Genomic DNA, 17964 nt, shown 5'->3' with positions numbered 1-17964 from the left:
ATTTCAGTAATTTGTAGTTTGGCCATTTATTAGCTTCCAGTTTAAGTAATAAGGGTCCATCTGAACTCAAACTGTACAAAACTGAGAGGCAGAAATCAAAAGCAACGCATAAAATAAAACCAAGAAAGCAAGCAAGTTTTCAACAGGACACGTATCTGAAGAAGATGATAGCAAAAGCTTGCCCAAAACAAACCATGTTGATAGCTGGCTGCGTAGGACATGAGCGGACTTGGGCTGTGAGTTGACTGAGTAGCTGGGAGGCGCGGCGGCCGTTGGCTCCTTCCAGCCCAGGGCACACGGGGGCTGCCAAGGGGACCCCCTTGTCGCTGCTCGCTTCGAACCTCCTACGTGCATACGATCATCTTACCTGCTATTTCGGGAGCATAGAAAAATGTTTCAGGAGAGCAGACCTGGAAATGCTTCAGCCCTGGGTCCACGCCTTAGTACAGCAGTGAGTTCCCGTTACAGCGGCCCCAAGGCAATCGCTGCTGAAGAAAACGATTCTGATGATACAAGAGAGTGCCGTTCTTCCAATGTGGTATTTCCCAAACGGTTGTTTATTAGTGGTGAGCAGAAAACAGGAATATCCATGGCTTTAGAGAAGGGGCTATTTTAGGAAGGGCAACGTTAAGAGAAGGAGAGAGCAGGAATCCATCCTCTAATTCAGGCAAATGAATGCAGTGGTCGTTGCAGACCCTGTTTCTCCTCGGCTGCGGAGACCTCAGGCCATGTCCACTCCGAGCAGCGGGAAGCTGGCATGTAAGTGGCACTTAGTGGAAAGAAAAACCTTTAAAACGAAAGAAATAGAAAAATTGAGTAATTGTAGAGGTCAAAAACCAGATACTCAATTAGCATTTTGTTTGTCAACAAAACCAGTTATCCAAAGGTCCTTTGAATCATGGGTCAGGAGTCCAGAAAAACCTTATTTCAAGCAATATTAAGGATTTGTCAGTGGAAAGACTGCCATGTATTTATTTCCTTTCTCTGTAGATACTCTAAGCTGTCAGATCCTGCAAACTGGCTGAACATTAATGCCACAAATGGTCAGATCACTACTGCTGCTGTCCTTGATCGAGAGTCAGACTACATTAAGAATAATGTCTACGAGGCCACATTCTTGGCGGCTGACAACGGTGAGCCCAGGCTTCACATTGTTCATGCTTCAATAAGACTCTAATGTGATGCATTAAGAGAAATGATGCCCTGACAGAGTTGTCAGTATAAGTTATCTTTTTCCCAGGTTTTTATGGTCAAAAATGTGAAAGTGGGATGGGAAATTGCTGGAGTAAATTAAATGTGCACAGTATACGGAGAGTGTTATTAAGGGAAAGGGAGGGCAAATGGAAAATCGATTTGGGGAGTTCAGTGTAGCGCTGTAGCCTGAACTTAAAAAAATACCAAAGGGATGTGCTCTCCAAGGGCTGCCGAACACACCGATCCTGGTCATCATCCCAAAGGCACTGATCAGAGCGTTCAGGAAGCCTTCTGTCAGAAACCCGACATAATTGCAGGGAATGGCAGGAGGGTATTAAAAATAAGCCAGTCCGTTGGACTGCTGTGGATTTCATGAGAGCTGTCTGTCTGTCTGTCATCAGAGCTCATCTCGCTCTGTCTGCTACCGTTTCTGAAATGTCCAGCCATCGTCAGGGCCTCTGGATGCTGGTGTACCTTATTATCAAAGTCGCTGAGAAGTCCAGTAAGGGCTTGCTCTTCTCTACTCATGAGGGATCACACAGTGCTTTTGGTCAAATTAGCGCCGTGAACCTCAGCACTGGCCTTACTCGAGGCCAAGCGGTCCGTCGCTGCTGCCCTGGGTTTCTCGTCCTAATTCTGCTTAGGAGGAGTTGATGACGTTTTTGCTGACAGTACTGTAATGTGGCCACACTGCTGTTTCATTCATCGGTTCCTCCAGCTGGAAAGGCTCTGTGGAGGGCTCAGTAGCTCCCCTGGGCGAGGAGAGGGCCTTCCTCCGCCTGTCCCACCCTCGCCTTCCCCCTGCAGGGTGCTGAGTGCTCACGTCAAACCAGAGCCGCGCTTCAGCAACACAATTAACTCGTCTTGGCTGTGAGCACCTCAGTGTATTGCTCCTACTCTGTAGGTGCTTCCAGGACAGTGTTTGTCTGAGCTCTTGTAATCCCTCAGGCTGAAGGGTGCCATGTCTGTTATGAGGAGATACGGGGGTGCTTGCAGGGCTAAGGAAAATTTGCTCCCTCTGGGGTTTTGGGCCTCACTTCAGCCATTGCATCCCGACTCACAGGGACAAGGGAAACTCATGGAAGAGTTTCAATGCTGAGCAGCAGTACTAAAAAGCAAATTTTGCCCCTTCTTTGTGCCATCCGTGGTAGGACTGGTGGGGTCCCACAGCCCCATCCTAAGCTTCCCCTCTGTGAAGACAGCCAGGGCAGTGAAATCCAAAATAGACTCGAGGGGATCCAGCAGCGTTCATCTGCCAGAGCCACAGGGTGAAACAGGTCAAATGAGTTGGCCGAGGCTGTTCACAAAAGCAGTGGTAGAGCTTGAACCCATCAAACTACTCCTCACCATCTGACCTTGCGAATCCGGGGCCCTTAGTACAACGTGATTTGGAGTTAACCCCTTTCCTTGGCTTCAGCGCTGATGCTGCAGTGTGTCGGCGCCTCCACATCCATCATTCAGCAGCTCAGAAAGTGAGGACCTAGATAAATCTCTTTATTCTGAAAAATTAATCTATCACTGGTATATTGCAGCCATTAAAATGCACATAAAGCAACACCTTATTTAAAATTCTGTCTAGAGTGCTTAGGATAACAGCTAAAGTTTTGTCTGGGCTAATGGAGTCTTTCCACATTTCTCCCAAGTTCCAGGTTCTGTGGCATCACATACTTATCAAAGAAAGGCTTTGGGTCAGGGGTTTTGGTGGGGATTTTTCTTTCTTTCTTGAAGAAGCCGCAGCATCATGTTTCCTTGAAGGTCTTTTTGCTCTTTTCAGTATATGACAAATAAGAAGTTTAGCCAAATACTCCTTGGACATGCTCTCAGTCTCTTCCTGGGCTACAGTGCAGAGATAACTCACTTTAAGAAAAGTCTTGGCTGCAATGTAAAGGGGCAAAAAGGGGAATCCTAATCAACAGCATATTTTTGGCCTGGTTTCCCAGGAGAGGGAGGCTCTTGGATCACACTGTGTCTGCACAAGCACGGAGCTTGGCAGCGTTTGAACCCTTCGGCCAGTTTCAGCCAATCTCACAGGGAAGCTGAGAACTCAGCTATATCGCGTTCCAACAGGTTTCATAAAATAGGGAGCTGAAGCGGGGTCCTGCCCCGTCCTCGGTATCAGAGGACCCCGTGGGAACTCACCTTTGGGCCCGATCCTGTAGGAGACCAGGCTGCATTGGTGAGCCTGCATGCAGGTTCCCGCTTTTCTGCAGGCACACCATGACAAGAAGATGCTGGATAGCCACAGGCACAGTTTACTTCATTTTTGCCATGATTTGTCAGGACAGTGGCCCGGGTTCCTTAGAAATTTTTGCGCAAGCAGGATGGGAGTGACCGAACGCGAAAGCCGGTTGGCTTGTACCTTGCTCCAGAAGTGCCAACGCTGGCACTGTGAAAAAGGCCATGATGGGGAACACAACAATTAAATGTAGATGTAGCAGTTGTATATATTTCTCTGTCTTTTGAAATACTGTCATTAGTATTTCAGTCTTAATTTCAGGGAGCGGACCAGCTTCTCCACTGCAGTCAGTGGTGCTATGGTAGTCCTCATCTCTTGAGCATAAGGTCCAAGGATCCTTGGTAGTAAATCAGTACCTGCTCTATCCGCGTCCTTGCTCTCTCCACATAAGAGAGCTGAAATAATTATAGTGTTCCATGGTTTGTAGTACTTGGGCATTTAAAAAAATTGTTTAATTTTCATTTCTTCTGAGGCTGCCCCAGAACTGCACTCAGGAGCGCAAAGAACCAGACATACCAGGAACCAGAGCCCAACAATACCCAATAGCACTACAAAACTGCCTTCGTACGTGCGGCAGTTGCAGGTTATTTCAGCCACATGTGGGTTAGTGCCTCTCAGGACTGCTAGTTTGCGTTCAGTCTGTCTCAGAGGTTAGAGTGTGGGTCTTGCGTTCATCCCAGAAGATACTCTGGGTAACGTGAAAACAGTGAAATCACTTTGCTTGGTCCCGAAAGTCACTTTTGGTGTTCAGCCCCAGTATCCTGATGGGCTGTCTGTCTCTCCAGAAACTTTCAAGGCTGATCAAAGACATTGTTTTAGAGAGAGACCTACCCCATGCTTACTAGATGAAAGGATGAGATCAATGATTGAAGAGCTTATGTAGGAACCATGAAAGAAGGTTTTTCAGAGCTCCTTCAGAAGAGCTTGAAAAACAGAGCAGAAGTGAGAAAGGAATGTAGGAAGGAAAGTCTGTGGAAGCAGAAGCAACATTTGAAAGCTAAGAGGAGAAGTGGTTTGTGTAACTTTATATCCAGCGCTGGGAGGAAGAGCCAGGACTGAAAATACAAACTTAAAGAATTGCTGGAGCAACGCCGCCTGAGAAGGGAGACACTGGGCAGGCCAACACGGAGCCGCCAGGTGTATGTGCGGGGAGAAGAATTAAAAATACTGTGCCATTTCTGGGAAGGCTGTTCTGGCTTGCCAGGGCAGGTATTACTTTCTGTAAGTGGTCCTTAGTCAGGCAAATGTGGCTCATCATCATTAAGGGGCTGGAGGACCAAGGCTGCTGTGCTGCGGCATCCCTGCTGGTTGGGACAAACGCAGAGAGGATGGAGAACTGTGTATTGGGACATACAGCTGCTGCCCTGGGTCAGTAGCATCACCCACCGTGTTTGGTGATGGTTAGCTCATACGGTAGGCTTTGAGCAAGGACCTTTCACCGCTACAGCCAGGGCTGAGCGTGGGGTGGGCTGGAGAGTTGGGCTTTCTTTGAAGCAGTGAAATAGTCTGCAAATCTAAAAGCTGGTGCTACAGTAAACGCTGACCAACGGATTACACTACTTACTTTTTTTTTCTCTCCAAGCCCTCTTCTTCCTCTTGTTAGCGGTCTTCCTAATGGTTTTTCCTCTTCAAAACAACCAAAATTTGCACTAGCAGCTTGGCATCACCTCCTTGTATTTTTAGAGTTTGACTAAGAACATTGCTGTAGGCTACAAAACTGCAGAACTCAACCTCCATGTTCTGCAGGAGTGAAAACCGGCAACATTAGGAGGCTTGGGGAAGTTTTAATAATATCTCTTAAAGCAAGGGCCCATGAAAGTGCGGTATGTCCCTAATAAGGTCCAAGGAGGGAGGGTGAAAATCCTGGTTTATTGGAATTGGAAGGTAGAGAGGGGACTGGTCCACTGTGTTGTCATTCCCTCTGCTTCTCGAGCGATGGTCATTGGTCTGTGTTCGGCTCTGCCTCTCCCGTTCAGGTATACCCCCCGCGAGCGGCACTGGCACTCTGCAGATCTACCTAATCGACATCAACGATAATGCTCCTGAGCTCCTGCCAAAGGAGGCACAGATCTGTGAAAAGCCAAACCTGAATGTCATCAACATAACAGCCGCGGATGCTGACATCGATCCAAACGTTGGGCCCTTTGTCTTCGAGCTGCCAAGTGTGCCATCTGCGGTGAGGAAGAACTGGACCATAACACGGCTGAATGGTAAATGGGGCAGGCAATCCTGAGGACATTTGGACTCTGATTCACTAATGAGGCCACGTGCGGTTTCAAACTTCCAAACTTTCCTACTTTTTTATCTGATTTTTATTTTTTAAAGCACATTATGGCTGACATTATAGACAAGATAGTTAATCAGAAATGATTTGTATCAGACCTGCAGCATAACTCCAAGAGCCTTGGCACTTGGCTTTTTTTAATGCAGTTCATAATTATGAACAGTTATCAGTAGTGAACAGAGTATAAATCATCCGTAATGGCCAAGGGGAAAAAAGCTATTATCAGTCTTCCTTATGTTCCAGTGTAATTGTCATAAGCCACAATCAGGATCAATGTTCATTTCTCTGGCCATAATTGCATAAAGGCAGCCTTTTAATTTACCGTAGAACCAGGAGGGTTAGGTAAGTGTGACGATTACCAGTATGTGAAGGATTTTTGTATTGCAGCATGCAACCACAAATGGCCCTGATTGCTCCTCGTATTGGTAGTTTCAGCAGAGATGGAAAACATCATGGAGCCATGGGCTGGTTTTGGCTTCAGAGCTGGTCCCTCTCTCCGAGGTCTGCCAGACCAGGGGCGACGGCTGGTGCCCTGGCGGCTCGGGGCTCAGGCCCGCAGCCCTTGTGTCGCAATGGAAGGGAAGGCGAGAAGGGTTAAGTGGCTGAGCAGGTCAACGACGGCCAATGGGCTTCCCAAAAATCCCGGGGTGGTAGGGTGGGGGAGCAGAGAGCCTGCGCAGTGGCCAGGGGCAGCCCAGACCCAGGGGGCATCGTCCATGCTTCAGTGTTTGCATTTCATGCCAGTTTAAGCGCGTGCCACTGGATTTGCAAATGGCATCAAGGTGGGTTAGCGCAGCAGTGAAAACACACAGTATTTTGAAAGAAACCAGAGTGATTGTCGGCCACACTGTTGGGGCAGACATCTGCAGCTGTCCTGCCCAGGTGTGTTGTTGGGAGCCTCTTCTTCTGGACTTGGAAGACCGCTTTGGCAGAGGAGCGCTGCCCGTACGAGTGTGGCTGCGGGGCTCCTCTGCCAGAGTGTCTGTCTCCGTCTCTCCAGGCGATTACGCCCAGCTTAGCTTGCGGATCATGTACCTGGAAGCGGGTGTGTACGATGTGCCGATCATCGTGACGGACTCGGGAAACCCCCCCTTGTACAACACATCCGTCATCAAAGTGAAGGTGTGCCCGTGCGACGAGAACGGCGACTGCACCACCATCGGGGCGGTGGCTGCCGCGGGGCTGGGCACGGGCGCCATCATCGCCATCTTGATCTGCATCATCATTTTACTGAGTAAGTACCGCAGGGGCTGCCCCTGCTGGGAGATGTCACGTTTCCCAGCCCGTTCCCCGTTGTCCCATTTCTATACGTGGTGTTTCTCGAGAGCCATGCGAAGGACAGAGCCGTGAGCTGTGGGCTCGGGGGGGAGGGGGGGGGTCACCCATCTGCATTCGAACCTCCTTCACTTCCGCGTCAGCAAAACGAGCTGGAGCACTCACTGCACGCGTCGGACTTTCCTGTGTAAGCCTTCCAGTAGCTTTGCAAACATCATTACACCTGACAACATCTTGTAGGAAGTGAGTACGATATGATTCTCCTCACTTTGCAGGAAAAAGTTGAAGGACGTGTCCAAAACCCTGTGGCAGACTCCCCCCGTAGCTCCCAGCATCCACAGCTGGCTGTGGATGTACTGGTTCCCAGTACCATATGCACTGGTGATGAACGTCTGGCTACTCCCTGGCAGAGCCAGTGTGCAGCTGGAGTTTTCTGGTTATTCACAGGAAAAGAAGAATGGTAGTTATTCCCTTTGCTTGTAAAATGACAACAGATTGGAGAATCATGGTGGCGTGAGTGTGTTCAGAGGAAGGATCCCAGTTTGGCAGGAGCTCGGGGGGGATCACAGCAAAGGGCTGGCCATCCCTTTGCTCGAGGCAAAGCCATCCCTTTTGCCCAGCAACACTGTTAGTCTTGGGCTTTCATGAGCATTACCAATAACCATGTGTGCACACACTTAAAAATAAAAATGATATCATTATAACTTCAAGCAGGAGTTGGCACAGTAGGAATAGATAAAAACGAGCGCTGAAATGAACAATGAGGTAAATATTCATCAAGAAACACAGGATAAAACCATGGGACTCCCATTAAAGCTAATGGGAGTTATGGTGCTAAATCACATTTAATATTTACCCCCAATGTGTTTAAACAGAGAGCAGACAGAGCGACGTATGCTACAAATGTCACCTAATGTGGATATGATGCGGTACATTAAGAGAATGGGTCATCTCTGGGCAAACGTCCATCCTCCGGGGCCAGCGATGGGAAAATACTGTTGTAGAATTGATTTGCCATATGAGTCTGGAGAGCTAGCGAGAAACCCGGGCGTTTGTGGCCGTGCCGTCCCCGCTTCTCATCCGGCCCGTCTGAGCCGGTGGAAGCATCCCCGTGCGTAGCCACCATGCCCCGTCTCTGTCCCGCGCTGGGTGTCGGGGCCCGGCAGCAAAAAGGCTGCTCCCTCCCGCAACGGCGTTTGTTGCGATTGCATCACAGTCACACACACCCCAAAGACGACGTGGAGTTGGTACTCCAGGGCGGGCGGGCGTGCTGCCGCCTGTGGGCTAAAAGGTTGCGCTGGAAGCCCCAGAGGCGATAAACCACAGGACTGCTTTCTGCTGCTCTCCTATAAATCCAGTGCTGAAATGAGATTTAAACAGTTGAGAATCCTATTGACTAAAATTAACTTCAGCTGAAGGACATTTGATTTAAGAGATTCCTCCTTTCATTTTCAGATATATTATCCCATTTTAAATTATGGTTTTTATTACAAAAGCTTATTTTTACATTCATTGTAATTCTAATTGACTTTTTTTTTATCTTCAAGAGCTGCAAAGCACTGTACCAGTGATGAAAAATGTAATTTGCGATGAGCGGTTTTCCAGTTACATCCTTCCAGTGTTTTGCCTCCTTTCTCTGTTTTATATCGTGACCTCTGAACAAGAGCCCGGAAAAAGGCAGATGTGGGGTTTTTTGTGCTGTTTGTCCATTTTATAGTCAGCAGGTCAAAGTTTGATGGCTTTAAAAGGAAGAAGCAGCAAGGGGACAGATCTGAGGTTGCTCAGGTGAAGGAAGTTTCTGGCTTTACCTTCACTCAAAGGTTTTTTCTTCTTCCTGCTCCCTGACGTATTAGCTGCACAAATAACACATTTAGAAGAGCAATGCAATAAAAAATTGTGAAGGCTGAAGACAATAGATTTCAAGGAAAACTACATGCAGAGTGAAAATGGGTCTAACAGCAGTAATAGCACTTCCCATTCTGCAGAGTGAATAAAAGGAAGGAGAGTGCACTACATCCGCTATTGACACTTTGAAGGTCTTTTTTTTTTTTCCAAGGTAGCTGTAAAGGCATTAATGGCACAGTTTTTTCCACAAGTGCATGAAAAAGTAGCATTTAAAAAAAAAGGGGGGAAAGAAAAAGATAAACCCTGGTAACCATTATAATATTGTCTTTGTGGACTAGGCAGGTATCTTGTTGTGAGAGACTTGAAAAGGAACAACGAGAAAAGGACTTCAATAGTCTGCTAAATAGCTGAGGTTTTATATTGCAGATAAGAGTTACATTTTCTTGCCTTTTTTCTCTCTTGAATAGATCTAGGATAAGCATTAAAGAAATGCTGAACTATTTGGAAACAATTCTGTTAGCTGGCAGGCAGGGATGGCAGCCAGTTGGCACACAATGGCAGTAATTAGCTGTCCGGTCCTCTTTGGCTCACTTCACTGAATCCCTGTCGGGTATAAACACTTCGGTGCTGGGAGGAAAAACTCAGATCCTCCTAACCACCTCCCCACGCAGCGGGGCTGCGGGCTGGGCTGCCCGCCCGTGTCCCCGGGCTCTGGGCTCTTCTCCATCCTTGCCCGCGGTGAAGCGACGCCGAGGCTCTGTGAAGAGGGAAAGGGAAAGAAAACCTGGTGGTTTGTTCTCCTTACACAGCTAAAAAACCACAAAGGGAGTTTGGGATCTTACGTCCTGCCTGGGTTCACCTGTGTTGGACGCAGTGTTTTGGCACGGTCAAGGGCTGACCTAAGTGAAATGAACCTGAGCCACACGTTGCCACCTCCACTGTCCCTCGTCTCACCCTTCTCCTGCAGATTGCCACCGTCACAGCTCCATGTGTGGCTTGCATGGAGAACGGAGGCGGAGCAGGCACAGGTGTCTACTAAGTATGAGAATGAAAACTCGTGTATTAACAGGTTCTTGAAGAAGACGAGGTCTGGCTGCCTCCTGTTAGTGGAGACTTAAGCTCCCAGAGCAACTTCGTGCGTCACAGGGAGCACAGCCTGTGGGACGTGGGTGGCCCTTTGAAGAAGGAAGTTGTGGAGCAGGGAGCCAGCGTTCCCTTTGGGTGAAGTTGTTTAAGGCGGTCAGGGGGGATTTCTCGTGATTCGAGAACTGTTCATCTCTCTCTGTCACCGTCCTGAGCGAGATCAGCCGGTGCCTGGCACGTAACTGCTGGTGCCTGCGGAGGTTGGCTCTGTGCTACCAGATCTGCTCTCCCGTGTTCTGCAAAGCGACCCCGCTCTCCGAAAGGATTTCAAATGATCTTAGACCTGCTTGGCAATTCGATGGCCAAACGCGTATGCTAATGTCCTGGCTGATGCGATCTTGGAAGTCTAAAAAGCCTCTATCACTCATCTAAAAAGAAGATAAGTGAGCCCAAATCAGATTACGCGACCCGGTATTACGCACCCTCCCCAAAGCAGTCTTGCGTGGCGCACTGCAGAGCGACTGCCGTGGCCGGAGCTCCCGAACGGGCACTGCTGTGTCCCGCGGGTGGAGCAGCCGCTGGTGCACAGCTGCACTGGTCATCTCTGCCTGATCGCTTCTCAGCACCTCTGCAGCGCTCTTTCCTCCGCCTTTATTTTATGCCCCTGAATGAAATAAAGGTGGAAAACTAATCCTGAAAATTCAGGATTTAGATCAAATATTTTCAGAAAGCGTCAGTTTTCACACTTTCCGTTTGCTTTTCCTTTGACTGTGTGTGTGACTTGTGATAAACATCAGCTCCTTCAGCATTCGTGATGGATCTTAAAGAAATATTTGTAGTGGAGGCCTGTCGCAGTATTTACAGCACTCCCTGATCTCTCCTTTACAAATTAGAACATGCAATAGCATCAAATTCTATTCCTCTTACTGGCAGCCGTCGCGGTTCTCCATAGCAGAAGAGGGGAGGGGGTTAGGACACGCCACCGCGCTCTGACACACGCAGGTGGCCTCGCGCCGCGTGAGGTCCCGGCTCACCCCACTTCCTCTCCGTTACAGCCATGGTCCTGCTCTTCGTGGTGTGGATGAAACGCCGGGAGAAGGAGCGCCATACCAAGCAGCTCCTGATCGACCCCGAGGACGACGTCAGGGACAATATTCTGAAGTACGACGAAGAGGGGGGTGGAGAGGAAGACCAGGTGAGAGGAGCCCGCCGGTCGCGGCCGAGGAGCAGCTGTGCAACCTGCACTCCCAAAAAGGCAGAAGCCACATTACTTTCACTAGAGTACTTGCAAAGGGTTGCGGTCGCCTTGTTTATGCCCAGGCAGCTTTACTGGCTTCCCTGGCGTGGCATGGACGTTGGTGAGAGCCAGCTTCCGTCCCGCCTGTCACTGGGACACTCCTGTGCAAACAGGACCGTGCCGGGACAACAGTGCTACATGGATTTTGGTGCCCTAGGCCAGCTCCTGCGGAGAGACTATAAATCAACCCATCGACACTCATGTTCAAACAGTACTTTTGTTACTTCAGTCACTAAAATTGTCTGTTTTCCCATTCCCCATCGGAGATGTTGGTAAAGCAGCTAGCAGCTGCCTCCTCCCCAGACCTGTGGCTGCAGGCACTTGCCTTGGCTCGCTTCAGCCTAGGGCTTCTGTGGGCTTTCCCTGCATTTACTTAATCGTCTCTAATGTGCCTTTAATTTCTTTTAATTTCTGGACGTAGTTTGTGAGAAACGTCTGAATAGATTTGGGGATTTTCTTTTTCACCACGAAGCGAATGGTGGCAAAGCTTTGCTCGGTGACAGAGCCCGAAGCCACGCTCTGCCTCAACGCGTCAGCTTTTCTGCGGTGGCTGCTTCTCACAGACACCGATGCTGATGCTGCACGAAAACTTGCCTGGCCTGCACTCCTGGGACGTGCTGTCCCTCTGCTTCGGATGGATTTCCTCAGCTAAAATAGCAGAGTTTTGTCTCTCATGTTTAAGTCGCTGTTTATTTATTCCCACCTAACACAAGTAAAGAGCCCACGATGCTCTCAAATATGATGTTCACAAAAGTTATGTGACTCTGCATCATATAATGGCCTTATTCTTGCTTGCTTAAATGCTCTGTGAGGTTCGTGGGTCCTTGCGGAGGCCACCGTGCGCAGGGTTGGTGTCAGCGCGTCCCGCGGTCTGTGCTCGGGACTGGTGCTTAAGCAGCAGAGGAGCCCACGGCTGCGCCTCCTGCCCCGCGGGTCCCGGTGGCATCCGAGGGCGAGCGGGGCAGCCTGGCGAGAGCCACCACGGGGAGCCGAGGCGGGGACCCTGCCCAAAACTCACTCAACGGAAAAATCCTTGCAATTAGCATTTCTTTTTTCTTGTCACTGACAAGTTATTTATAAATATTGCTCCTGGAGATTCAGTCATCCCCATCCGAGCACAAGAACAGTTTTACCGGTAGAACAAAGTACTGTTATAAGCATTCAAACCAGCTGAAGTATCTGGTTTCAGGCAACTACACTGTAGGCTTAAATATTTTAGAAAGGATTCGTTAAAAATAACAGCAAAGGAAGAGCAGCGAAACACCATTACCTACACGAATACATTTTTAATGAAATATTACCTGGTCTCATTCCTTGATAGAAACCTATTCTGTCGGGATTTTTCACAGGCAGAAAGAACATAATTACTTTGAAAGGCCCACATGCATAAATGCAATACACATTTTAATGTTTTTACTTCTGTACAAATGTAAATGCCATAATATGTCTACCAACACTGTGTCTTCACATTATATTACGTATTTCATCAAAAAGTTATGCACGTATCTGTGTACACACAAACAGAAGCCAGTTTTTTATCCCAAAGATTTAGACGCCGTATAAAATATTCGGAAAGTATTTAAATATTTGATTTAACTTCTGTTTTAAGATACACTCTTAGGAGGTCAATTGATGAGCTACTCAGAGGTCAGGTTCATCTGTAATTTAGATAGTTAGAGGTACCACATAGCCGGGGATAAGATTTGCCATCAAACTTCAGCTGCAATAGGATTAGACCCCTCGGCTTGTTTGTACGTTGGATGAGTAGATGATCTGAACGCGAAGCTCTTGGTTTCACGCTGTGCCTTTCCATTTGTCACAGGATTACGATTTAAGCCAGCTCCAGCAGCCGGAGACCATGGATCACGTGCTGAACAAGACACCTGGAGTCAGAAGGGTGGATGAAAGACCTATCGGTGCTGAACCACAGTACCCTGTAAGACCAGTAATCCCACATCCAGGGGATATTGGTGACTTCATTAATGAGGTATGTGCTGTAGGGTCTGCTGTGTCACATCGCGCAAGCTTGAGCAGCCAGCTGACATCAGCGATGCAGCGTTTCGCTGCCTGCGCGGCCCAAGCGATGCCATCACTCACCCGAGGGGTCTGGTGCAAGCGGGGGAACAACTGGCACCAGAAAGGACACAGGACTTGGCCTCGTAAAGACACCGAGCCCGTAAAAAGCCAAAGTGCAAACAAAAAGCCCAAGATTTCTGTGGGTGTCACAAACACACAATGTCAGCATGCGGGCGGTATAACCCCATCCCGCTCGCTCTATGAATGTGGCAGTTGCTGTCAGTCAGAACATGGGCTGGACATGGACGAAGGTGTGTCGTCCTGGGGGCAGGCGGTGGCCAGGCGCCCGCGTGGGTTGCCTGAAGCCCAAAGTGCCATTCGGGGCTCCTGGACTTGTCATTATTTCGCCAGTCTGTGTCTTCCCCTAGTAAGCTCTGTTTGGTCTAAAACCTCAAAGAGTTTGCAGAACAGAGAGATTCATCTCAGATCAGAAAGGGTTTCTTTACTTTATGTTAGCTAACCGCTCCTTTATCTCTTTGTCCAAATATCTATCCATTTAGTATTTCTTATCTCATTTTTAGTTTTGAGTGATTGAGTGGTTACAAACCAATCAATGCATTATTTCCTCCGAGACAAAACACACCATCCATTTCCTAAGTCAGAAAAATAAATGTTACAGCAGTTTAATCCTGTTAATATATCCGTTTCCTGCTGGGCTTTTTCTCATTTTCATCATTAACATTCCTTCTTCCTTTGTTCCTGCCCATGCCTCACACACACATTTACACAGATCCATGCACACGGAGACGCGCTCCGGCTGCTGCTCGCTGCAGTGACGCCGGCTCCATCTCCCCACGCTGACGCTGGGGTTTCTCAAGGCGCGAATGCGGAACATTTTGGTTTGTTGCAGGTCGGCTCCACCAGGCTTTTCCTGCCACGGGGCTGCAGCAGAGCCACTCTTTTTCTCCATACCCCGGGGCCGTTTCCGTGGCTGCCCAGGCTGCTGCCCACAGCACACAGGAGGGCGATGCTTCCCAACCCTCTGCGGTGCTTCCCAACCCTCTGCCCGGGATTTCACACCCCGTCTCTCCTATTTGCAGAATTTGGCTGGAAGTGATTTATTTTCTTTTTTCTCCTAAAGGAATCAAAATCATGAAAATTAAAATAACGGGTTTTGGCAGGAGAGGAAGGGCGCTCTTCCTTCTTTCATTGGCCAAGCTGGAAATCTTAACAGGTGACCCCAGAAAGGAGACGCTGTCCGGAATGGAAAGCTTTCCAGATCCAGAGCTGGATCCGTGGAAGTCGCTCCCCTCCCGCTCCATCCGGCAGTTACAGTGCTGCTGTGGTGGATCTTCTGCCGGGGACAGCGGGGAGGGCTCCCCCCGGGGGGGGCAGAAGGGCACAGGGAAACCCAAAGACCCTCCTTTTGACCCATTCTCTTTTAGCTCTGCTGCAGGCACCCCCGGCACCCCCTTACCCACACCCCCTTCCTTAGCACCAGCGCCGCAGAACCCCACGGTGGGCGTTAACGCCGTGTGTTTGTCCCCCACCAGGGCCTGCGCGCGGCAGACAATGACCCCACAGCCCCCCCCTACGATTCCCTCCTGGTCTTCGACTACGAGGGCAGCGGCTCCACCGCCGGCTCCGTCAGCTCCCTCAACTCCTCCAGCTCCGGCGACCAGGACTACGACTACCTGAACGACTGGGGGCCCAGGTTCAAGAAACTGGCGGACATGTACGGGGGAGGCGAGGAAGATTAAACTGACCTCACGTTATTTAAAAAAAAAACAAAAACAAAAATAAAAACCAAGAAAAAACAGAAGAAGAAGGAAAAAAAAACAATTTAGAAAAAAAAAACAAACCCACAGACGACAACATTAACAAAAAGAGCCGATGCAGAAGCAAGAACTGTACAGATGTGGCAGCTTTTTTAATTAATATCCCCTGCTGACTGTATTGTTATTTTTAGTGGTGATATAGGAAGTTTCTTTTTTTTTCCTTTTTTTTCTTTCCTGACTTTTTTTTTTTTTAGAATATTGAGCTGTCTCGCATGAACACTTGTCTCTGCTGCAGGTTTTTTTTTGTTGTTTTGTTTTGGTTTTTTAATGTCAGCTGGGATATTGCTCGTTTATCTGCTTTATGACTAAAGAGAGTGAAAGGCACTCTGTCTTAACTTGAATTTCTTAGAACAGAAGCACTGTTTTTAAAATATATATATATATATTTGAAAGTGCCTTTTGGTGCATGTATCAGATTCCCTTCAATCTCAGGAGTGATGAAAACAAACATACAACCATCCTGGGCAGCACTCCCTGTGACCCTAAGCCAGTTCTAGCTGGGAAGGAGTTAACAAAAAGGAACTGTGGAGATTGTTTCTTTTTTGCCTTTTTTTTTTTTTTTTTAAGGGGGTGACTCATTCTGGGGGGGAAGAGGATGGGGGGGAGGGAAGGGTGTTTTGAGTCGAAATCTTAACAGCCATCTTTAAGCCTCAGCAGGTGGTGAAGTAGTCATCATGTTGTATATAATTCAGTGTTATCAGATGCAAAATACCGACCGGGGGCTCTGCTGCCACCCGGTCACACTCAATGTAGCTGCGTAGAACTATAGCATTGATAAAGCCTTTGGTTATCGCAACAGAAATCTCCGACAGCCCTTGCCTAAACCCTACGAAGTAAATTGTGAAATGACCAAAGGCCCGTTTGTTTGTGTTTATGCTGTCGGCGTGTTCTGGCTCCCACGACTTGGTGAGTGATGTAGGTACCGGTGGAGTTCGGGGACGGTGGTGGTGTCCCGCATCCCGGAGGAGGCCGGCTAGCAGAGCGCCGCGCTGCCTCTCGGCGCACGGAGGGGTTCGTGCGGCATCTCCGCGCGGGGCCGGGGCAGCGCCGAGGGCAGGAGGGGTTTATCCGTACTTTTGCCGTCCGTAAGTATGGAGGTCGTCTGGCACGATATCAATGCCTTGGAGCATCAGTAGCCAAAGCCCAACGACATCACGTAACTCAGCTAATGTGTGTCCTTGCTATTTGATGGGTAGGCACTGCTATCTGTAGTAAATGGGGTTTTTTGGAGAAGTGCAACGAGGGCCTCTTAAGTGTCTTGTGGTTAATATGCTCAAGCATTGCCAAGTCAGCAAGAGGTTTTGCAGCATCCAGGCGTTAATTCACCATCAGTATTATAAATGGTAGCATACTACCTAGTTTATATGTAGGGTCAGTTTAACCAATAACAAATAGTTATTAGCTTTTTTTATTACATTTTTCCTTTACTGATTTGGACTAGTGGGTTTATGTCTAATGTTTGTAAAATGATTTAGACTGCATGGATGTGTAATATAAACCACATTTAATGGATTATGAGCCACTTAATTAATGTGCTATGAAATCTTGGATTACCTGTGTTTTATATTCTGCAGACGATTTTGCAGTGGGTTCGCTAAAACTTGTAAAAGTGCTTAGATATATTTTCATTTAAATCCAAGAACGTGCACAGTATTGGAAGGTGATTATCCAGGGGATAATCGTGCTTTTTTTGATATCTCGATTACTTCTCAAGTTGAATGCTAAGAGGTAAAGGGGGGGCGGGGGGAGCGAGCGCGTGCACGCAAGAGAGCGGGAGAATGAGAAGACGAGCGCTTGCGGTGATGAGTGGACGTCGTTTCAGAGGGAATACTAGGCTGCAAGATCGTCTCGATAGATTTTTGAAATGCTCCTAGTGCATTTTATATTTCATTGTATCATATTTTCTATAAAATGCAATTTCTGTAAATTATTGAGCATTTGAAATGTGTCTTGTATGAAGTGGAATGTGGTAAAAGTCTGCCCGAGGGGACTCCAGCGTTACCGGTATGTTACTCATTTCTGAGGACGCGATCTTTCTTTTTCATCTTGGTCGGTCAGTCGGTGGGTTGGTTTGTCCTTTCCCGGCGCGCAGAGTGGACGCACGCTCACCCAAGTTTCTTGAGGAGCGCGGGGGGCGATGGCTCTGCCCTGGGGAGAGGGCCGGCGCCGATGGCAGCGGCGAGGCGAGGAGTGCGCTCCGCGGGCGCGGGACGGCAGCACGTGCCTCGGCCGGGATGCAGCGCGGTGCCTGGCAAACTGCCGGCACCCGACGCCTTTCCAGATTCCTGTTGGGAACGCAGTGGGTTCCTGTGACCGCTATGAAAAGTCTTAGTTTGGTTCTGCCACGTACTGTCCACCTCCCCCTGACCGCGTCCGGCAAACCTCGCCGCCCCCGTGCTGCAGCCGCCTGCCGCGGCAGTGCCGCAGCCTCCGCTCCCACCCCACAGCCACTCTCCGCTCTCCCCCTTTTCTCTTGGAAAAGCCCCGGGCTGGGGTGTTTCACCATCTGGGCTTTGCACCTCCGCCTGAGCTGCCCGGGCACAGCAGAGGCAGTGAATAATAAAAACGCACTTAGTGTTTCTGGCTGATGACCGCCCGTCAGTGTTTGGTGTCCGTCACCGTAACCTCGTCGCTGACTCAGGAGAAGGACGCGGCTCACGGGGCGGTGTGATTCCCGCAGCACCCGGTTCTCTGCCCGTCGGGTTGCTGCCGCTGCCTGCCGGCTCCCGCACGGCTCCCGCCCGGCTGCCGGGCCCTGCCGACTGCCCAGCGCCGCTGCCCCAGAGCAGGAGCTGAATCCCGGCTCCTCGGCGCCTGGGGGGGCTGCGGCGTTGGCTGGCCTGCTGGGTTTCAGGTGGGGAAGGGGATGGCATCGCCCCGCCAGCACCGGGCACGG

At 49.2% G+C, this 17964-nt stretch overlaps 1 protein-coding gene across 2 annotated transcripts in view; it reads left to right on the top strand.

Moving 5' to 3' along the window:
• CDH4 (cadherin 4) overlaps positions 1-15581 on the top strand; it is a gene marked incomplete at its 5' end in the record, with an annotated part of 460835 nt that extends 445254 nt beyond the window's left edge. For both annotated transcript variants that reach the window (XM_082491007.1, XM_082491008.1), the window contains 6 exons: positions 991-1133; positions 5407-5640; positions 6715-6948; positions 10973-11112; positions 13037-13201; positions 14784-15581. In XM_082491007.1, coding sequence (XP_082347133.1) covers positions 991-1133; positions 5407-5640; positions 6715-6948; positions 10973-11112; positions 13037-13201; positions 14784-14990 — 1123 coding nt within the window. In that variant the 3' untranslated portion in view covers positions 14991-15581. The remainder of the gene's footprint in view (positions 1-990; positions 1134-5406; positions 5641-6714; positions 6949-10972; positions 11113-13036; positions 13202-14783) is intronic.
• Between the last annotated feature and the right edge of the window lie 2383 nt (positions 15582-17964).

The sequence above is a fragment of the Vanellus vanellus genome (assembly GCF_965231255.1).
Source record: "Vanellus vanellus genome assembly, chromosome: 15".
Lineage (NCBI taxonomy): Eukaryota > Metazoa > Chordata > Aves > Charadriiformes > Charadriidae > Vanellus > Vanellus vanellus.
This window is presented reverse-complemented; position numbering and strand designations above follow the sequence as displayed.